The sequence below is a fragment of the Strigops habroptila genome, chromosome 4 (assembly GCF_004027225.2).
Source record: "Strigops habroptila isolate Jane chromosome 4, bStrHab1.2.pri, whole genome shotgun sequence".
In the NCBI taxonomy this organism is placed as follows: Eukaryota; Metazoa; Chordata; class Aves; order Psittaciformes; family Psittacidae; genus Strigops; species Strigops habroptila.
The window spans coordinates 48,051,659-48,075,130 of record NC_046358.1 but is presented as its reverse complement, the minus strand read 5'-3'; the positions used below and the strand labels follow the sequence as shown (position 1 = coordinate 48,075,130).

The window sequence follows — 23,472 nt, the reverse complement described above, 5'->3', positions numbered from 1 at the left end:
AGCTCTTTGTAGTTCTTTTGACTTGCTTACAGAATGACTGCACCATCAGGGAAGGGTGAAGACCTCTCAGAATTCCTTATGTTGACTCCAGGAACAGGAAGCACAGTCAAAGAATGTCTCTCTTTTAGTTTTGGTTTGTTTTTTGTTTTTTTTTTAATATTCTTTTCCTATTTTTAATTAAAAGTCTTGCAGAACTCCAGTGGTGGCAACTACTGCTTCTCCCTTAGCCCCAAAACTTGTTGCCTTGGCAATACAAGGAAATGAGCTCAGTTTGACAGTTTATTCTTGACAAATCCACATTGGCTGTCGCTCATCCCTGCATTTTCTGCTTTCATCACTGAACTTGCATCTAAAGACAACAGTCAATTAAGGCCCCTTTCTACCCATCTACAAACAACCCAGCCTGTGACTACTACAAAAGCAGAAAACCTCCCTTTGGGACTGCAATTGTCTTCCCTTTGATGTGCAATAAATGAGTTGGCTCCTTATTAGCTGCAAGAGATTTACACATGATCAAGTGAAATGACATAGACAGTGATGAGAAAACTGGTCATATTTGCTTGATGGGAACAGTTTGTGGCCTCTTCCATTGTGGACCAGGTGCTTCAGCCTCTGATGAATGCTACCTCCCCATAGCCTAGAAAAAAAAGCTTGTTTTACAACAGCAGCAGCTTCCCAGCATAGTTTGTTACTTGTCATCTCTGAGGATTAAGTTTTGGACAACAGCTAGAAGATAGCATTTCAGGCTCCCATACAGTGAGACCTGACCTGCAAAAGTATGAAGGCTCCCCTGTGAAAGGGGATGAGAAGATGTGAGGTGCAGTGCCTGTCTTCTGTCCCTGGTTTAGGGAGACTGTGCTGCGAGATCCCACTTGGCTGTGGATCCTACCTTCTGTGGTCAACTCTATTCTCCTGCTGAAACTTCATAGCCTTTCTAAGCACCCTGGGCAGATTCAGGGAGCTTCACCACACAGCAGTACTATGGGGCATGTTTTAATTTATCCTGGAGACTTATACACAGGAGAGAAACATCCAGTGAACTCGGATCCCAACCAAAGCCTGACACATGACTGACTGCAAGCAGGAAAGTCCCCTTCCCTCTCCTTTGGCACTGTGTAGGTCACAATATTATGTGGAATAGAGAAGTTCTGGAAATCCGGATTCGACAAGAAACCACCACAAAACACTGGAGCAAAAGTTATCTATTTTATTACAAAACCAAAATCAAACAGGTGCCTTTCAGTCTAACAAACAATGCCATAGGCAGAAATGTGCTGCTGCATAAGTTCAATATAAACTCAGGCCACGGAAAGCAGTGCCTTCACATGGATGAATCCCACCATAATGCAGTTCCCTCCAACACACTACGTCCTTGGAGGATCAGCAAAAAAGGAAACATTTTTGCTTCTGGCAAGAAGAACAGATAACTTGCACTATGGAGCCCTGGTTCTCTTCTCTGTTCCAGCTGTTTTCAGCTGTCATTCAAAGTAGAGCTGGAGAGGCCCAGGAAGACTTCAAGGATGAGGAGAGACATGCCCAGGGTCTGCTTCCAGGCACAATGCTGACACTCCCCATGCCCCAGCTTCAGTAGGATGCTACTGATGCAAGGCAGAGAAGAATGCTTACCACAGCCAGATAAGGACATGTTTAGCTTGGCAGCCAAACATCTGGCAATAAAAGTAACAAGGGAAGTGGATGCACTGCTCTCTTCCGATGAGTACAGACTTTGGAAAGCTCACATGGTAGGCTGTACGAATCAGGGCCAGTACTGTTTGCATGATCTTCCAACACACAAACCCAGACCACATAACCTGACCTCTATTACACAATCATGCTGGTTGGGTCTTGCCTGTCAATATACAAGTGTTAGCAGAAGCTGCTCAGAGGGCAGTGCAAACCCAGCAACACAGGATGCAGAGACTTTGACTTGTTTGGTGAAAGTGAAGGGGAAAGCATTACAATGCTTGGACCTCAATCCATCCATAATGTTGAGCATAGAAACATGAATCCACGTCAATACCAAAGCTGGCATCAACAGCCATACCTTGTTTGGCTTCCTTGAAGAACTGACCCAATTTTAATTGCAAACTACATGTGAATGCAGGCCTTTTGGAGGGGAAGGACACAAGGGTGAGGTAAAGGAGGTCTGCAGAAAGATTTATGCAACAGGCAGGAGAGTTGGCTGTTGGCTGGCTGGTTTACTGACATTTCCAGAAGAAAAGACGTGGTGACTTTTAGCAGCTCTGCACTCCCTTGGCACTCTTGTGGAGCATTGCCCTGCCCCAGTGGCTGGCTGACAGAACTCCTATGGGCATCCAGTTGGCTGCTTTTGATGGATGCAACTATACATAAAGAAAAAACAAAACAAAACAACCCACCAAAGACCAAACACCAACCCAGCAGCCACAGCTTTTAATTCCTAAAACTAGCATATTAAAAAAGGAGAGGGTTTTGTTTTTTGGTTTTTTTTACAGCTGGATTCATCCTTTTACTCCTACAATAGGATTAATGAGTGACAGGGATATTTCTAACTATACACTAAACCAAATCATTTCAACAAACAAAAGATGTAACCTGCACATTTAAAAAGAGAAGATGCAATCAAGAAGATGGGATCTTACAGGCCAAAAGAGCACATACATTGTATGTGAGAAACCACGAAGATCCAGCAGCAGGACCTGCTCTTGCTAAAAAGATGACTTCTTTATAGCCTGGTGTCGTGATGTATACTTCAGAGATTACCAGAGGTGTTTTCAACCATGCCAAATGCTTTAATTAGCTCCAATATAATTCCCAAAAGAAGAGTTATCACTAAGTAGTTGTTTATAGAAAGATTTTTTTGTTTAGTTTTTCTGGTTTTTAAACTTCCTATTTTGTCAACAAGGCATTAACTTACTGCATCAGGACACTCCTGCTGTGATGCATTTATCTCATGTTATCATCATGGTATCATGCCAGAGCGAAGATGCTGTGGTGCAACATCTTTTACCAAAGCAACAAAGCCTCAAGGGACAAGCCCAGTCTCTACAGTAATGCAATGCTATTACAAGCAATTGTTGGTATGATCTCATATTAGTGTGGCATGTCATCATCTCTGACTACAGAGATGAATGGCACAAGGATCACTAGGCCTGAAGTGGGAGGTTGCTCAGAGCATTTCCTATGAACAGGCAAGAGCTGCCAGTGGTTGGAAATGCACAAAACAAAACACTGTGTCCCATCATACTCTGCCCAAACCTAGGATTGCCAATATGGGTGTCCCTGCCCTACTGCTGACTTTACAATTGTATCTGAGATTAAGTAAGAAACTACTTTACTCTGGAAAAACTGCTGGTAGTTGAAATAGCCCTGTAGCCTCTAAGAACACCAGGCTCCTCAATCCAAGCCTTCACTGTTATTGTGACACAGGAGTGTGGTAACTCAGGAGGTACTGGTGACAGTGCACGGGGTGAAGAGGATATTCTAAGCTAGGCAGGCACACCACTATGCAGGAGAGGAGCTTGGGATTCATAACCACCAAACACAAGGATAGGCATTGCAGACACACTTTCACTAGTGAGCATAGCCCAAGCTATAGTATTGAAACATAAGCAAACCAGACTCTTGGGGACCAGCTGCATGATTGCGTCTTTCTGCACTGTCAGCAAAGCAACAGGCAGGCTATGCTGCTTTTAGCAGGCCTCTCAATATTTTTATTGTTGTACGAGATATAGATGAACACTTTGCCAGAGAGGAAGATGAAAGACTTCACTCCACTGACTCTACTAGGCCTATGGCTCCCACTTCCTCCTACGGTGTTAGATTCCCAAGGCATGGCACATCTTTGATAAGCATGTCTTCTGAGCCTGGATAGTAATGCATTAGCAATTCACTTCTGCCCAACTTGCAGCAGATGCAGAAACTACTTTTGTACGTCCTTAATACAACCCTTTCCTATCCCTACGTTAAGCAGCTTGTAGTACACCAATACCTAGGTGAAATCCGTGCTCTCTCAAAAGCCCAATTTCCTGTGGCTTGCACAGGGCTTTGCAGTAAGAAAAGAAGGGTTCAGCTGCACCCAAGAAGCACTTAGTATCTGGGGCACTGCATGCACATCTGCAAGCACATGCCATGCTGACATGCTTGCTCCTTTTTGCATGTGGGTGTTAAGCTTTGCAACTGAATGATGGTGTGGTGGCAGAAATGAATGCATTACTGTAATCCATTACATGCAAAGTGCCCCTTTAACCCTAACAGCCTTCAAAAGCAAAGGGAGGAACGGAACAGTGACTCCAACCCCTGTACAAGACAACTGTACAATTTACATATATATTTATATACAGTATATAAAATTCTCTTTCTTTGAGTCCCAGTGAACTCAATTTTACGGCATCAGTAGCTGTTCCAATTTTAAAAAGACATGATCCTGCTTCCCCCCACTCTCCAAAGTATTAGATAATGGCATTGAAAAGCAATTAAAAACAAACCCAAACCCAAACCCAAACCAATTATTAAAAAGTGCAAACGTTCTGGGTGCCACTTCTGCTACGTTGGATATTGCTGATGCTGCGTGCTTGCTCGCAAGCAGCAAGGTGTCTGTCTGTCTGTTGCTGGATCTTTCCTTTGGGTTGGCTCCTGCCTTCCCTTCCCGTCTTCTGCTGCTACACCAGGCGACCTACTGAGAGAGTGGGGTGGGCAAGGGGGGAAAAAAGAACAAAACAGAAGCAGGGAAAGTGAGGAGAAAAAGACAAATTAAAACCAAAGGGGCACCTGACTGATAAAGATACAGTACAGCCTCTGCTGCAGCCATGACCCCAGAAGGCTGAGATCCCAGAGTAAGCTGTGAGGCTGAAAACAGCCAGGGGCTAATGAGACAGCCTTGCTGAAAAAAGTGTTGAATGAGTCACATGGATACCTAGGGACAGACTTATTTTTAAACATAAGCCACCCCTTTCCTCTCCCTCCCCCTCCTTGGACATGGGCATGCAGTCTGGGAAAACAACTGGACCGACGTCTCTCCCTCTGCTCTTCCACTTGCCAGGCTGCCCGGCCGCCATCTCCTCCATGAGCTGCAGTCAGATGCCTGCTCCCCTAGCAGGCAAGCAGGACAAGGGCAAGCCACCTCTCCCCACCTCTGCAACAGCACAATGCAGTGCTCTCCCTGCTCGATGGTTCTCAGATACCTGCCTGCACCAGGCACTCTGAAGCCTACCAAGCTACTGCATCTGTGGTGGAGATACAGCATGCCTGGAGCTGAGGGTCCCAGCAACCTGCTGAGCTATTAGTGTCCCAGTGGATGGTGCAAGGATGCTGCTTGGCATTTCAGACAGATATGCACACCCCCGCACTTGTTTCTTCGGGAAGCTTTTGTTAAGCTCTTCATCAAAGGTTCTTAAAGAGTCAAAGCTCTTACAGGATCAGAGTGAGAGCTCTGTAGATTAATTACAGGTGAAAACATGCAGAGGAGAAGGCAGAAGTATGGATTTGGTTTTTGGAAGGAGAAAGACAGGCCTCACTGGGATCAGTGTTAATTGACATGCCCTGCCAGAGGAGATCAATGTTGTCAACTGCAAAATTATTCCAGATTTGAAATTGACTGCACAGCTCTGCAAAAGGCACTCACAGTGCTCAATAACCAGCTCATAAAACCAGCAAATTGACTTCAATGTCTATACATGCAAGTTGGTACATGAGTGGGGAGTAAGGATGACCTGTCCTAGACTGAGTGACTAGGAAATAGGTTGAAGCCACAGTATAGAATCATGGAATCATAGAATCAACCAGGTTGGAAAAGACCTTTAAGATCATGAAGTCCAACCATTACCCCAGGACTGCAAGACCACCACTAAAGCATATCACTGAGGGCCTCATCTATACAGTTTCTGAACACTTCCAGGGATGGTGACTCCATCACTTCCCTGGGAAGCCTGTTCCAATGCCTGACTACCCTTTTGGTGAAGAAATTTTTCCTAGTGTTCAGTCTAAACCTCCCCTGCTGCAGCTTGGGGCTGTTACTTCTTGTCCTATGCAATATTTGAATGCCTCTGCTCAGCTTTTAGCAGCAGGCAAAAATGAAATACATGCTCAGAACCAAGAACACACCAGGAAGCACCACTACATTAATGTATAAGGCTTAGCTGATCTTTATGTTCAGTTCTCAGTTCAGCCCACCTCATCAGATAAGGTATCCAGAAAGGTAAGGAGGATAGCAAGAGGTATGGGAAGACTTCAACATGGAAAGGAGTCTAACTAGACATATGTTGGAGGCTATAGAACAAAAAGTGGCAGGAGAAAGATAGGCAGGGGAGAACAGCTTGATGTTTCTCGCAGTCCAAAATGAGAAGCACCCAGTGAAACCATGAGGCAGCAGGTCTAAAAGCAAAACAAATAAAAGTTGTTCTTCATGCCTGATAAAAGGGTGCGATTCACTGCCACAAAATACAGAGGAGACACCTTCACAGGGACAGAGAAGAGTCTTCATGGGAACTTGTCCATGGAGTAGTATAAACAAAAAAATTACCTATATCATTGCTTGCTAGAAGCAGGGAGAATAGGGAAAGAGAGCGTTCATCCAATAGCTGCCATATCCTATTCTGATTCCTTAGCAAAGTACCCTGGCTAAAGACACAGTGCTGGACTTTGAGATGATGTAGCAGCTGCGTGTTATTATATTCACACCTCTTACGAAAAACTTTGGCTTCCAGCTGTTTCTATATTGCTCTTCGTGAACATAGGAGAGCAGAGGAGAATGAATTCTGGGACACATGGTTACCACAGAAAAAAAGGAAACATTTTGACAAGATACTCACTGAAAGGGTTAAGGCCTTGTCTTTTTCCACTGGGGAAACTGCTCAGGCTACCTGTAAAATCCAAGAACCACGTTAAAGGCAATAAATGCCATGGCATGACAAAGGAGCCTCCCCACTGTCTGCTGCCGGGGGGCAGGTTCAAAGGAGCTCCTCTGAGCATGCACACAGCAAGTCCTACAAGCACTGCTTAAGATTTACATGCAAGTGTCAGACTAATGTGCTTGAGATGAGAGATGTTAAATACCTGGTGTTGTAGTAGCTGACCATCACGAAATCCAGAGGTTTGGTGTGGGCAAGAAGCAACAATTACAAGGTTAATCTAAACTGTATAAGGAGGAAGAAGAAGAAAGGAAGAGTGCAAGTAGTGCCATGAAGTTTCTCCTAACAGCAAGCAAAATAATGTCACGTAGAAAGGGGGAAGCCAGAAGAGAGTGAAGGTGCAGGCAATACAGGTAGTCCAAATTTACTAAATCTTTACCTTGGACCAAAAAAATCAAAGAAGTGCCTAAAATCAAAGACCTGAACTCATACCTGGCAGAAGGGCAGGGGCAGTGCAGAGCTGTGACTGCGTCATGAGACGCCAGATGGAGCTCACAACAAGGGCTCTTACCTCAACAGTAAACCTGTTCCTACCATGCACTAGGTATAGACAGCTCAGGGATTACAGAAGGTCTAGAAAGCATGTCACATTTCCTGCTAGCTGCTTGGTCTGATTTCAGATGAGGGATTAGCCAGAAATGGGAGCTCTTGCTCCCCGCCAGAAGCAGTAAGCCTGCTGCCACTCTCAACTCCAACCCAGCCTATCTTTGATTTGTACGTGCATCTAACCTGATTGCACAGCTTTCTTTGCACATTAAGTACTTTGCATGCTGCAGCAAGAATACGCTTTGCTCTGTGCAAAAGCAAGATGAGCAGAAGCTCAGAGAGCAGGGATGGGACTGGGGAAGCCTCGGGGGATGGGAGACTGGAGTGCAGGACAGAAACAGAATCGCTGGGAAGGAAAAGAAGGGAGGAAAGAAAGGTGGCAGTGGCTGAGTTTGAAGTGGATTGCAAAGCACAACCTGTTGGCTTTAGAGATTGTTAATAAAAGAAACTGTATTTCTTTTATTGGTGTGGGCAAGAAGCAACAATTACAAGGTTAACCTAAACTGTGGAAGGAGGAAGAAGAAGAAGAAAGGAAGAAACATGGCGAGTTATTTCAAAGTCCCCAAATGCCAACCTCAGATCGGCCATCTGCCCTGGTGAGATCAGAGGAACCGTTGTTCACTTATTTCTGTACCCGTGTATAAAAAGCAGAGCTCTGTTGCCAAGAGGCAGATTCCTCTGGAGCTAATTGGCACTCTCCCGGGGAGCTGGCAATAAAACTCCAGACCTTTATGAGCCATGGTACCCTCTGGCCAGGCTGCCCCAAGGGCCAGGGCCGCGCACAGCCAGGTATGCAAGAAGATTTCAAAAAACCCCACATTTTGCACTCAGTGCACCTAAGCCTACAGTGTTTTGCTATGAATGAGACCTATTTGTCTTCAGAAAGAGGTGGGGAGCTCCAGGTAAGTTGATGCAAAAGGTAGGGAGCATTCCCAAAATGGCAGGGATGTCCCAGGATGGGCAGCTTCACAGGGCTCTGTGCTTTCTGTGGCACCACACATCCATGCTGGGAAACTACCCTGAAGCTCATCACCTCTCACTCCAAAGGCAGAGTATTACCTTCAGCCAGCTGCCTTCAATAAAACCCAGGCCACGCATGTATGCTTACAGAAGACAAAATCCCTCCAAAACAACACTGCACTGAGCATAAAGTTGACATGAAAGACAGGAAGGAACATGGCAGATGGTGACAGTGGGTTATTAACATATACCTGGGAAGCCCTTGGGTATTACAGAGTAACATCCCATCATTCAGAATGTTTTATAATGCAGAGTATTTGCTCAGCCTCACAAGTATGCTATTTCGGGTAACAATTCTAGCCATGCTGGATTAGGCCAGGTTTCTTTCAAAAGGAGGACCCCCAAGGAAACCCTGGCAGCTTCTTCCAGGTAGAAATGATCAGATTTACCAAGTAAAGCTTTCACCTTTGATGGGGAAGGAACACGTTACCACAAGCCAACACAATAAGGATGTCCTGATTCATAATAACCGTCAGTAACTTTCCTCAAGATCAAAGGTGACAAACTATAGCCCTTCTACTGAGCTCCAAAGGGGAATATCTGAACAAAGCAAACAAAACCAAGCACTGAACCAGTGGAGCTCATTTACATTCTAATCTATTAGATTAGATATATTTTTTTTATATATATATACACACACACAGATACTAGATGCCCTCTGAATTTCCTTTGTATTAACTTAGTTATTACCTGCTTTGTACCATCATCAGTCCAGAGGCCTTTCCCAGGTGACTACTCCTTGCTACCCGCTCCCACACAGCTGCTCACACATCAGTGATGTAGAGCATCCTCATTCCCAGAAGCCTCCCAAGCATGCAGAGAATCAGTTACTTCTTCAGATACCAGTAAGAAGGGACCCAAACATCACTGAATTAAATCTGCTGGTTAGATTGTCCATTATTTTTCCTTCTTTCTGTAGTATTTGCTCAGCTCCAGTAGAAAGTAACATGCTGTTTAATTACACATACACACACTCTCTCTCTTTTTAATTAAGACATTTTGATCCTGTTTCTGGACTGTGCTCTTGGTAGCTGGCTGTTGGCACAGAATGTGTCTGGGTTCCAGAAGTCCTCAAGGCCTGTGAAGCGCGCCCAACACCTACCATCTGACAAGCTCTTGGATGGCAAAGCAATCACAGGATCTGAACTGGCAGAAGGAAACTTTCCGTCAGCTGGTGGAGGGACATTTCTTCACTGTTTAATCCCTTAGCTCCTCTTTGGGCAGGCACAAAATGCTGACTTTGTCTTCTGAATTTGGAAGAATATAGAGGCAAAACTCAGCTCCAGCATTTTGCAGCCAGCACAACTAGTATAAGCCTTGCTCTGATCTGCCGTCCTCCTCTCCGCGATCACTGGGCTCCAACTAATCTTGGGTCCAGTAATGTTCCAGCAAGCTTCAAAATGCATGTCTATCTCTTCTCAAGGACCCTGCCTTTTGACTAATGCAGAGAGCTAAATTTGCTCTTAGATCACAGATGGTTCCCCCCTTAACTCAGGCTGTGCAGACTGCACTGATGAATACTAACTTTTAACAGGCTGTAAATCAGTCTGTTTTCCTTCCACAATTCCTCAAACAGATGATCCTAGATCAAATGATGGCACAGACCATTTCAGGTGTGCTACAAGCTCCCATTCCTGTTCTGCCACAGTTTAAGAAACCATTTGCAGGCTTCTGCAAGTACTCAAAGGCTGGCTTTATGTGGCTACTCCATTCTGAGATCCAGGAATGGCATTTTTCCATACGAGTTACCTCTGGTAGAAACACATCTGGTTTAAGCGGATGGGCAAGAGCTGTGCAAAGTGGCCACCAGATCTAGCAGATTTCACAGCAACTTTCTGGGTCATCATAAGGATGGCAAAGAGGAAGGGTTGCTGGCAGACTGGATAGCTATTTTTCCTCACTGAAGAACCACTGGCTGGCAGCATCACGTGTTAGGTTACCACAGGCATCAAGAACATGCTGAGGAGGGGAAGACAGACAGAACTACACATCTCAGGTTTGATCCTAAGCTGGAAGGAGTTCAGATTCAGGTCGGTCCTTATGAATATCCCAGCTGAATCCTTCCACATAAATCTTGCTTATTTAGACTATCTATTGCCCAAGAGGCACATGACAATGCTGATTTATCTATGCCCTGTGCTTCCTTCATGCAACACTATTTGCGTGTTTGGATGGAGCTGGCCACAGAAAAAAAAACAACAAAACCCAAACAAAATAAAAATAAAAAAATCCCCCCACCAAACCAAAAAACCCCAATGACAATAACAACAAAACCCAAAACCAAAACACAAAGGCAGAAGCCTTAACGTTTATTTTCCTCAGCATCCCAAACCCTGTAAAATTTTTATTCTTTTCAAAATCACTACAAGTGTTCAGTTTACCTGGCAGGAGGCACATTCACCTGGAATGATGACCCACTTCATTTTAGTCCTTATGCTGCTGGATACCCAACCAGGATTTGGAACATCTGAGGCAAGTTCATTTGAAATGAAGTATATCAAGGGGAAATGATGATTTTCCTTGTCTCCCTCCAACCCTTCCTCATCCAATCCAGACCAGAAAAAACTGTTCAACAAAGCTTTTGTTGAAACAGAAACATTTCCATGAAAAGTTTTGGTTTCATCTGACTGGCAGTTTACAAGTGAAAGTGTGTCATCAGAAAGGTTCCCAACTAGCTCTTGGCTTGGACCCACAGTGACCTCAGCCTCAGCAGATGTTTGGAGGCCATGACACAGAGAAAGAAACAGAGAGCAAATGCACGGACTAGTTTACTGACTGCATACACCAATGATCAGGATAAGGGAAAGCTGGAGAAAGGGTAAGCTGCTGGTTATTTCTAGATTTCTTGTGAATAAAAAGCAGAGCCAACATGTTATCTACCACCTCACAAATTCATGCCTTCTTAAAAAAGATCCATCTACAAACTTGCTTACTGCATTTCTAAGAGTACCCTCCCTCAGTTCTTTCCTACATCTTAGTACCTGCTCCCTGCACTGCCCCCTCCACTGCTTTTTAGACCTCAATATCCTTTAGCACCCCTCAGTCCTTCTTTCACATAATTTGTCCATTTATCTTTGATCCTCAAGGCCCCTCAGGCCTTCAGTAGGCATGTGGAGCTGTATGATAAAACAAGGTCAGAGCTCCTTTTTGAGCACAAACCTGTCCCCTCATGCAACAGAAGAAACCATGGAAGGTCAAAGCTGTGTTCTTGACAAATAGTTGGGCAATCAGGCACTCACATTGTCTCACTGCTTTCCTTTCCCTTTGCACAGGCTCAAAGATTCACATTTTCTGCCTTCTCGCCCTTTTTTTTTTTTTACCTTCCATAAACTATATTTTGAACACTTGGTTGGCCAAGGCAGCAGATTCCAGAAAGCCTTATTCCAGGCCAAATAGCAATAAAACTCATTTGGCATATTCATCTTATTGGGAAGGTAATAAAATTAAGGAACAGGGTTGCTATTTTGGTAATGTCATTCCTCAGCAAGGTACCAATGACGAAGAAAAAAACTTCCACTGAGCTAGGGAAGCTGAATGCTGCTCACAGCTGACAAGTAATGCAACAGGCATATTATAACTAAGGTGCTTAGAAAGCACCTATAAAAGGCAACTTCCCAACACCTAAATGCACTGATTCCCTTCCCTCTTGTGTTAAACCTGAAGAAAGAACTAAGGAAAGGTTAAGCCTGGAGAAAGAAAGCTACTCACCCTTCCCAACTGGCACAACAGTTATAACAAGAGCTGTCCACCCAGCCAAAACACCTGCACAGGATATTAGCCCTTTGGAATCTCCCTGTTTGCCGTCTGCTGCCAAGCAAGTCTGTCCACAGTCAAGAATGACTGATACTTATTGAATTTGGGTTGAAGAGTTTCAATTCATAAAATTTCTAAAAATATCAATTTGGTCCAGGTCCCAACAGAAGATGAGGTGAAGATTAAAGAGGAAGAAGAAGAAGGAGGGTGGGTTGGTCGCTCGGGCACTAAAAAGAAGGGAAAATATGTTATTCATATGCCCTATTTATACCCCAATTTTGAAGTGTAATTTAAGTGTGAAAAAAGGCAACAGTACAGCCCTGTGCTTGCTTTCTGAGTTGTTCCCTCTGCACCATCCACCTTCCTGCGTGCTGAATTTAGCAACGAAAATGAATATTATTTCTGCTAGTCAACAGGGTCTCTGGAGAAGGACTGGGTCTGTGCTGGCTTATACATCATTCAACCTATATGTTTTGAGACAACAGAATATTGTTACCAGTGTGTTACTCAGAAGGGACCTGATCTGAACTACAGTTTCCAAGGACTTCTTACAGTACAAGTAGGGTTCTGGGCAAGGCTCATCTTTTTACCCTGTTTCTGTATAGTGGTTAACACAAAGGTCTGTGGTAAGGGATGTAAGACAGAGCCATAACACAAATAACGAACTACATGTACATGGAAGGGTATTAATTCCACTTATTTTCTCACACAAACTGTAGCACTTTTGAATCACCTGGGAGAAAAACAATTCCTGAGCTTGCTGTAAACTCCAGGTCAGTCTTTTTATTCTTATGCAATGACAAAGGAAAGGCACTCACCTCCTTCCTTGCTGACTCCTAAGCACCCTTTCAGTTCCTGAAGCGAGATTGACTTGTCCTTGTTGAGGTCACAGTAGTCAGTGAAACGTCGGGCACATTTCTTGGGCTTCGCTTTCTTCTTCACATAACGCTTGAAAGGCTTCAACTCCCGCTTGTTGATGTCATTGCTGCTGTTGTTGTCCAGCTGGCTGAAGTACCAGTGTACCACTCGCTCCTCCAGCGTGTGGCTGGGGTCTGGCTCGGAGAACCTGGAACAGAGGGAGCACAGGCCCCCGACAAGTGGGTGCTCTCACCAGCACTGTCAAGCACATGCTCAGGAGCCAGAGCTGCTCGCAGAGTCAGACACACACTATGCCATATTTAAAGCAGGCAAAATATGCAGGTCCTACAATCTTCACCTTTTAGCTAGGCTCTTTTGAGATTAACTTATTCTAAAAATGTCCTTCAGCATTAACAATTGGAGCCAAGAGATTCCTGGAGACGGATACCCTCAGTAGCTCTGGTTCTCCTCACGCCAGTTGCTGAAACTCTGCCTAATCCCAGAAGGATCCCCTTTAGAGGACAAGAGACAATCTCCATGATCCTTCTGACCCTTGGGCTCCCATTCAAGATACCAGCAGAACAGCCGTGAGTGTCTGCTGTCATGGTAGTTTCTGTGATAGCAACACAGAAACTTCCCTTTCTAAACTTCAGAAAGGGAGCAAATTTATTTAATGCAAGACACATTCATTATTTGAAAATGTCCTTGGCAAGATGCAACATTCTTGCTGTATCTATTTATATGATCTGAACTCCTGTGCTGTATTTTCAGAATATTTAATGCTTTTCACATGGTTGATTTATACACAAGAATTTCACAGCAGACAAGCACCGCAAATCCATTAAAAGCAATACTATGGAACTGGCAACTTCAGTTTTCTTAATTTCTTACTCATCATGATATTACAAATTTGACATATTTGGCTCCCATTTTCTTACTCTGGACAACAATAGACAGTATCAGAGAGGAGAAGAGGAGGAGAAGGGGGAAAAGCCACAGCTGAAGATGCACGGATAGAGAATGCTCCCATTCAATGTCAAGTCATCACTGAACAGACGCTGTTATGTCATATCATTTAAGTGGTGTCTGGTGCTCTGCAGCAGCAGTGGGAAAGGGGTTATCCCTCAGTGGTACCAAGAAGCAGAGAAGAAACTCTTTCTAAAGATGAATTTTTTAAAAATTACACTAACCTGGTATGTCTTTTGTCCATGTGACAAGCGTACCAATAAAGATAGCTGAAATGATGCTGAAATGAAGCTGAGACTTGAGCCTTTCTCCTCCCAAGAATAAAGCATTTCAGTGCATTGAAATTAGTCAGTCAGACATGCTACACTGGCACTGGTTGCTCTGACTTATTCCAGAAGACATCTCCAGATGCTGCCTAAATTCCTTCCCCAGCAAGGTGAGAAGGACAGTTGCATGCTGCAGGCAGCCAGATTCTGGTGTGAGTTGGGGGCATTCTAGCTGATGGGGAAATATGAACCCAAGTACCTTAAAAAATGCACTTTAAGACTGTCACTGACCTTGTTTCAGAAACTGGTAGGATAGATATTTAAATGGCCACTGAAAATTTCTTTGTTCAGAACTAGAGGGGAGAAAATTCTTGTTGACCTTCCAGTATGACTAGTTTTGCCTCTAAAATGTCGCTACAGAGCCTGAAAACAAAAGTGCCCCCTTACCATCATGGTAATCTAAATCACTAGTGAAGGGGAGTCTGCAACATGAAAAAGCAAGAAAGCAAGCAAGCACTGGAGCTTAGGTGGAGAATAGCGATTCCCATTAACCTTCTCTGATAGCTTTTACAAATGAGGATACAATTTAGAAAGGTAGCCCCTATCCAGAGACATCTGGGTCTTCACAACAAGTAAACACACACAGGAGGGAGAGGGAAATAAACTGTGCAACATTTTCCCCAATTTTTTACTTGAAACTATCTCCATCATTTAATTCTTAGCTGAGAAGCAGCCTGGCGTTCAGTCACAGCATCTGGTCAATGCACAGTGGGATAAATACTGTGAGGGAGGAAGAAGAGGTTAGGAATAAGTCTGGCTTAGTTTTGGGAGCCAAAATGCAAGGCAAGGCCCTGGAGCCACCTATGGACAAGCAGAAATTGCAAAACTCTCCTTAGGAAGCTAAGGGAGTGCCTGGAATCTTCAGATCCTTGAAACTGTATGCAAAGACCAGGATGACAGGAGAGAATAAAAACACATCCTGTGGCTTGTTTTTATGACATTTATGAACACAGCCACTGGCTTCTCTCCCTTTTGGAAATGAGCTGGCTATCATTTGAAGACTAGCATGCTTCCAACAGCCACAGGGAAGTTCTGTATTGCAAGGGACAATATTCTGCTTTTGCTGAGATAGAGGAATAAAACTTGAGCTTTTGCATGCAAGATTCACCTCATCCACACCTTGGTCTGCCCTTTGTTTCCTGAAGGCCAACAGGAACTGGAGAGGCAGAAATGGAGAATATAGCAGAGCATCTTAGAATCAACAGCAGAAAGACAACACACAGGAACACAAGCTTCTTAATACTTGCTGAAGAGACACTCAGAAGCAGGACTTCGAAGTGCCTGTTTTTCACATACACACCAAGGAAGAGCTCTTATGAGATACCAAGAGAGGAGGTATAGCTCTCTTCAGCACTTCCATGAAGAAAATCAGGGAAATCCACAGGCTAATACAAATATATTGATTCATGAGGTGATGATACGTCAATCTTTGCCATTACAAACATGCTGAGAGCTCATGCTGAAAACTGCAGCATGCTAATGAGCTAAAGGGAATTAGTTTAACTGCTGTGATTGTAGGAGGAAGGAAGATACAGCCATTTCTGTGTTTTTACCACTTCCTTTGGCTGCCTTAGCAGGACTGCAGTTCCTGAGTTGGTCGCCTGCCCTTTCTGATGATCATCCAGAATCCCAGCACAGGAAAGATCCACATCATCTCAGTGCAGCCATATCCCCCTGGCTCGTGAAATTACATGACACAATAAAGGCAGCTGAAGTTACAACACCATATCTAACTATCTTGACTTTGATGGCTGCCCACGCAAGATGCTTTTGCACCATACATGAAACATGAACTGATGCAATGTCACAGTACTGCTAAGCCACCTAGCTTTGATGATGTGCCATGACAACAACCATACCTGCTGGGTCAGCTGAAATAGATCTAGGGGCTCTAATTGTCCTGCAAGCACAGACTTTGCAGGAGTATTCCCAGGAGAATTCCCCTCTATTACCTTTCCATTGCTGTTGCAAGAGAAATAAATCAGCCCTCAGATGCAAACCTCATTTGTTGGGCTGCCTCTCTACTCATTCAGATCATAAAGAAATCAGAAAAACCAAGACAGAACAAAGCTGTACATTCTCAACTCCCAGCAAAACATCATCTCTTTCTCTAACACCAGTTACGCAAAAATCCACCGAATTCCAATCTCTCACTCCAGTGCTGTAGCAGCTTCGTAAGACCAAGTAAAGACAGACATCACCAAAATGCAGATAGCCACCTCAGTCTTCTTGTGTTGATGACATTACAGCTGTACTTACTTTTCTCCCTAATAGTTCCCCTTTAGCACCCTATGGCAAAACAATCAATCCTAAAGAATGAGTGCTGGGGAAGTGAAAAACTGTGCAAGCTGATTTTCCAAATCTAACCTGCTATTGCTGGATTGCTTCTATACATAAGCCAGCAAATTTAGCTCTATTACGCAGCACAAACCCACCCACAGTCCAACAATGAAGAGAAGCATGAGCTGTCATTAACAATCTAGGACAGGGAAGCTACTCTCTCAGCTTTCTTAAGTTTTCTGGCATCAAGTATGTAGTCTTCTCTAAGTAAGCTTTGGCTCCTCCTCCAGTATAATATGCTATCAACTCCCTCATAGCAGGAGAATACTTATTTCTTAGGTGGCTTGCTTGGACATATATGGGTTAAAATACTGTTATTTTTAACAATACTATTTTCTAGTAGAAAAGTTTTCCATACTTCCACAGAACACTTTCATATCATCTGGTGTAACTAAGGTACAGGCAGAAAGCAAAGGGACTATGAAAAAACATGGACATGCACTTTTGCAGCTGCACTGAATTCCAGAGCAGAGAGAGAAGAATATGCCAAAATATCAAATAGACAGTTTGAATATGCACTTTGCATGCAGTCTGTAATGCTTTCCAGCCCCTGAGGCCCTTTGCAAGAAAGGAGGAGTTAACTTGGTGGGAAGGAGCAGGGAAGAAGAGGAGGTATATAGGGTAAAGTATACAAGAGCAGCAAATGTCAGACAACAGTCACATATAGAACCGTGTACAGAGTGTAATCATATTATCCTCCATTGAATTGTGCTGTCAAAGTATAATATGTCCCATTAAATTTTACTAAGCAAACTGAAGTCCATTCCTATCAAAGCTGATCCTTTGCTCTATGAACACTTGCAGCCCCACTGCATCCCACTGCACAGGCTGCAGGGACCCAGAGTACTGTGCAGTGACAGAAAATCCTAATAAAAAATACTGCTTTGACAGAAAGCAAGGTTGCAATTTCTGAAGTACCCAGCTGATGATCAGCTGTTTGAAGATCTTTAGAAAACCTATTCTTTTGTAATACAGACTTTATGTAGCAGCAATAGCAGTGGAGGCAGAAGGAGGAAAGACCAGCCTAACATTGCCTAACTGGACTGCTGAGACTATAAACCAGAGGGAGCTATTCCAGGATGAAAGAACACTGATGGACAAGAAGCTGCTAGCAGAAGCAACAGAGTAGAAAGAAAATGTAAGCCCAGCTTCCACTGCTGGCACACAAGGTATGTTTGTGCTCAGGATGTGTACAGGAGTTAAGTAAGTTTCTACAACTTGAAAATATTTTGCAAGGATGTATACCTTGCTTGGTGCTGTTGCTGAATGAAGAATGCATGAGAGCAAAGCTAAAGAAATGACAGGACTGACTCTGCCGGTCAATGCCCATGACGGCACTGATGATGTTCGCCAAGGTGCCTGCAGGGAGTGGTGGAAAATGATGAGTTTAAAAACATGAGGCAAAATTCAGAATTGTTCTTGCTCTGCTTCCACTTCTTACACTCCCTTCCTTGTTCTTTGTGGTTGTCTATTCTGAAGTTAAAGGCTGTAAGAGTGGAGCATGGCTTGAATCAAAGAGGATTACTCTAATGGAACTGCAAAAGGATCCTGTATTTGTTTTATTATTCTTTCTTTCCTGTAGGCAAAGAATCAAGAAGCCAACAAAAATTAAGCTGTCTTCAGACTAAACAAAAGAGTACTACACAGTCCAAATTCATTATGGAGAATGCATAATTCCTCTACGGTTAAAACTTAAGTTATCTTCCTATTACAGATGCAGTTTCTTCCTCTCCTCTGGCTAAGTTGTGTCTGAAACATTATTCTGAACACAACTTCTCTGAAGATTGTGGGATAAATCATTTAGGAGGTTTAAAAATCACCTTCCTTCACTCCTCATTGACTGTTCAAAGATCCTCCTTTTACATGAACTCTCCCGTGTCTTTAATTAGGCTAGAATTTCCATAGGAGCACAAAGAAAAGTTGATACCCAACTTCAACTGAAATGCAATAGGAGTTGGGCATTAACTTTCCTGCACTGTTTGAAAGTGTCAATCTTTATTAAAATATGGCTCAGGTTCAGAACACCCTGGAGATGTGCTGAGCTGTGCTTGCCTGCTTCAAACTTCTCAACTAGAGCATGAAAGAGAACCTCGGGGGCAATTTTCTGAAGTACTTTTTAGGGCTATTACATGGGAAATAATTGGCAACTTAAAATGAAGGGATGCAGCTGCTGTGTTACATGATTAGGGTGGGTGTTGTAAGCTGCCCTTTTAACCCTAAATTCCATAAGGCAGTAATATTTTAGTGTAGCAAGCCATAGTGCACACATTTTGGCAACTAAAATTCATTTCTGAATTGGCAGAGGCCAAATAGAGTTCCTTAGACCAGGGAAACCCAGGCTGGGATGCCCTTTGGTCTTTGGTAGTTTAGGCCCCATATGAATATGTCTGAATTAGAAAACTGACTAAAATGTACCAAAGCAAAGTCTAAATTTTAAAAAATGCAGCTCTTATTATATAAGATTTATATTTGAACAATTTCAGCTATGTATTTTTTCAAAAAGGATACCAAACGCTGGTTAATAAACCCATTTCCTACAACTGCTCCCTTAATTACTTTGAAAACATACAGTAACAAGATGTGCCTTGGAGTTATTACATAAACTTAAAATTAAGAATGAATTTTACCAGAGATTTTCTGTTTCAAAAGTCTAAATGAAGTCTACTTGGCTGTTTTGCTGTAATATAAACCAGGACCATGAGGAAGGGAAGTTCTCATCTCATTTACATTATTGTAAAGCAAGAGTAACTCAATTAAAGTCAATAGCTTTGAACTTGCTTAAACGAGACAAGACCTATAAGGGATTACAAGGTTGTTTTAAGCATGCCCAATAAAAAAAATGTCTTATCAGGTTTTACTTACATGGCCTGAAGCAATCCAAGTTGTACAACCTCACTTTGGTGCTACTAGATTGTTGTTGTGTGTGCCAAGTATAAAGTGTGCAATTTAGCACAGCTCTGTGTAGTATTTTAAATGCAGATCTCTCTCATTTCTCCCCATGCTCCTCCCTCCCTCCTCCCAAAAAGCTAATATGGATGTTAATTGCAAAGCCACAGACAGCTTTTCAGCATAAATAAGTAAAGTCTTGAAGACACCAGGCAAATGCAAGACGTTTTGCCTCACATATCCAAATTCAGACTGAAGGCAGCAGGGTAATCTAATCTGATTTCCTGTATATCATGCTCTCACAATGTAAATCAAATTACTCTTTGCACCATAGCTTGGGTTTGACCAAAGCAAGTCTTTCTGAAAGGCATCAGGCCTTAGATGAAAGCCTTAGAGAGAGGGAATCTGTCACCTCCCTCATGACTTTATTCTTCCTTAGAATTGCCCTCACTTTAAAGAAATTCTGATCACAAGTTTGTTTATACTCAGCTAATCATGTTCTTTCCTGCTAGACTAAAGAGCTTGCAGAGCGTTTGTCCCTGTGGAGATACTCAGATTGTACAAAATCATCTTTCAACCTTTTTTTCCCTTTCTTTTAATACTCTAAGGAAGGCTGAGTTAGGCTTTTTCAGTCCTTGACACTTTTGGAAAGGCTCTTCTCTACATTTGGTCCTGTATTTTAATGTTGACAAAAGACACATATTGTGTGCCAGTATCATCTCTCTGCTGCCACAGAGAAGCAGAAATATTCCCTTCCCTTCCCTAAAACTCCTAGTTTGCTTCTTGCTGCTTCTCTGATTGAGTAAAATACATAGGACAACATATGGGGTCAACTGACATGGAGGTATGGCTTTGCTGTTTGCCAGGCCTGCCCCCTGCAACAGGCATAAGCTTTGCTGGTGATACATTAAAAATTTACCTTGGATCATTGGATGCATTTGTTCAAACTCTAAAAAAAGCCCAGGAGGTTGAAATGCTGAACACTGTAAAGGAACAGAAAGGAGGAGGCTACAGAGGGAAACCGCATGTGTTTAAATACAGAACCTGTTTTGCCATCACTATAGCAAAGATGGAGAGGAGCCTGCAATAAGTGAAGTTTGCCTCACAAATAAGAAAACTGACATTAAGATGTTAAAACTGACATGACTGACATTAAGAAAAATCAGATATCCAGATCCCTAGTTTTTCTTTTCAACATGACCTTCTCAGCAAACCTGGGCCGGGGAGATACAGGATAAGCACTGTCATAAATGCAGCATTTTGTTAGTTGTTAAGGTTTGAAGTTAATTAGCCCTATGATTAACCCTATAGGTAAAATATCCCTTCATCTTGGAAAAGAGCTTTCATTTCCAGTACCAAAGTCAAGTTAGGTCACCCAGACAATTTCAGATATTCCTGAAGAGAGGACTCATGATGTTCCTCCCTTTTGGAAACTTGGAAAGCAGCACCCACTGCACAGAGACAGCCTTCTAACTCTGCAAACTCATATGAAATGAAAGCTGTACTGATTAAATTTTCGTCATTACCAAAAATTCCTTGAAATGCTTTTTTATGCCAGAGCAGTTTCCTGAATTTCATCGTGGCTGTGGCAGGCAGAGTATTTGGGTGGTAGCAGTCTTTCGCCTTACAAAAGACAGCCTGCTAAAAGATTTCTTTTTCCTCTTGCAACTGGGCTGCCGACACTAGAGCTGAAAATAAATCAACATGACAACTGCGTGAAGAGCTGGGCAGTGAAAAATTCTACCAGAAAGGCCTCTATTGAAAGCTGAGAAATACACAAAGCTTGGGGAACATTAGGAAGCAAGCCTGCTGGTTTATAGAAGTGCAGTGGGGGCATGCATCTCTGGTCTCTACAATATTGGATTATACTAAGCTTTACTTTAAGAGTGATGATTACATTGGCTGGGTTTCAGTCCCAGTGCCAAGGATGCCAAATAAATATCAAATACTCCCCAGGGCTTCCTGCCACCCATACCCACTGTATTTGAACCATGCAAATTAGACAGAATTGACATTGGAATGCTTATGGCTGGGAGAGAACGACGTATTTCCCATCCTTGGGGCATTTTTCATCCTGTTTATATGAATACAGACATGCTAGGAGTATACTGCTAATTCAATGGGTTACAGAATATTCAGCATGCAGGCACCCAGCCACTGACCCTATTTGTAAGGTCCAAATGCAAAGTTAAAACCATATGGGTTTACAAACAATCCACACTGAAACCAAGGGGCATAGAAGTACCACCCATGAAGTTTTTGTCTTGAATAGCAAAAGATGGTACTGCTTCCCTCGACGTTTTCAAAGAGGAAAAGAGGGGATCAATGTTGCTCTCAATACGTTGGAGCAATACCCACGAAAGCAACACATGCACAGAGGCACTTCCTTCATCTCTACACCCCTATGAACATAAGCACATCAGTCATCGTGGCATCCCTGCGTGCTAAACTACAACTGACTCCTCTTATAAGTGGGGGAATCCAGAACCGCAGCAGCCTAGCCTAGCTGAGGCAACATAGCACTTCTAAGTTCAACACAGCCTGTTCTAAATGGCCTGTCCTGCTGCAGCATTGCAGCTGCTGCACTAAGGGGATTTGCTGTTATCAAGCAGAAGGGGGAGACAAGACCTCAACTTTTCCCCAGTTCTCCAGCAATGCAGACTTCTGCCCACCTCTTGCAATGGGCCTGACCTGCTGGCTCCTACCAAGAGGGATGGACAGGCAGCTGGTCAGAGGGGAGGGCCATGAAAAACAGCTCCTCTCCTCATCGGCTGGCTGGCTCCAGCCCCACAGCAAAACCACAGTGCTGGTACTGCCAAGAATTTGGTTCACATTCTTCACTCCCTGTGGCAGCCACTAGGCCACATGGTCTCCTTCAATCCATTTGCATTTTATTAGGCCTTTTCATGCACCAGGGGACAAAAGAACAAGCCACTTCCTCCCACTGAGCTCTCATTTCACACTTCGAATGGGCTATAGTAACCTTTATGGTGGAGCAGCTGCCAGGGAGGGGGGGCAGGAGGAGGCAGACAGGGCTAGGATGATAGGACAGAACAGTGTCTGAAGATGGAGCCTCAGCTCCTCTCCCAGCAACCCAGAGGAACCTGAATCAGAGCAGAGCAACACCCTTCCCTCCTGCCCCCACCTCAGGGGCACCCAGGGATCTGCAGGCACCTTGGTGGCATTCAGCCTGAGCACTTTCTGGACTCACCTCCCACCCCCAGTAGGTGCTGCCGAGTTAATAGCCTGTACCATGTCCGTAGTCAGAGCATCAAGTAAGCTGGTAATAAATTCAACTTTCTTCCCTTCTGGGCAGCCTGCAGAAAGAAAAGAGGACATTTAATGCAAGAACGCACAGGGTTGGTCTCTTACCCCAGTTCAGCCAGAACTGCCTTTGTAACATGGCAGCCATCATCACAGTCCCTAAGGAAAGGCAGAAGAATCCCTGGCTTTCTCTGTGTGGCAATTTGTCCTGCAGCTTTTGTCCAGGCACACACAGGGTCACCAATACTATCTGGCAGGAAGACCATCTAGTTAGCTTTATGGTCTCTCCCAGTTCTCTACCAGCGTAACCCCAGGGATGTGCTGCAAGTGCCTGGCAAATGGGAGCTCCCACGGTGACACCTGCAGAGAAGTTTACAAAACAACTCATTACCTCCTGGGTAATCTTTCTCTGCAAACATGGCTGTTCTGAGGTCCTAACTGACAGCTTAATGCTTCCCAAAGCACAGGCCAAAGTGAGGGCTGCTGCTTGCACTCTCCTCTCCAGGCACAGGCAGCATTGCCTGCCAGCAGCTACCACAATAATTCAGTTCTTTGCATGATCACACTGCACGGGAAATACGTCAGTCTAAATCAACACATGGTAATCGCCCCCAGTCACTGCTGGC

The 23,472-nt window shown here is 43.7% G+C and overlaps 1 protein-coding gene across 9 annotated transcripts in view; it reads right to left on the bottom strand.

Annotated features, from left to right (window-relative positions):
* Positions 1 to 1,187: 1,187 nt before the first annotated feature.
* The window catches only part of SMOC1 (SPARC related modular calcium binding 1), a 136,427-nt gene continuing 114,142 nt past the window's right edge, over positions 1,188 to 23,472 (bottom strand). For 2 of the 9 annotated variants that reach the window (XM_030485200.1, XM_030485203.1), the window contains exons 10-13: positions 22,794 to 22,899; positions 13,025 to 13,272; positions 6,789 to 6,839; positions 1,188 to 4,657 (exon numbers count right to left, since the gene is read on the bottom strand). In XM_030485200.1, the coding sequence (XP_030341060.1) occupies positions 4,641 to 4,657; positions 6,789 to 6,839; positions 13,025 to 13,272; positions 22,794 to 22,899 (422 nt within the window). In that variant the 3' untranslated portion in view covers positions 1,188 to 4,640. The other 7 variants (XM_030485205.1, XM_030485207.1, XM_030485204.1 and 4 more) reach the window with 4 other exon arrangements.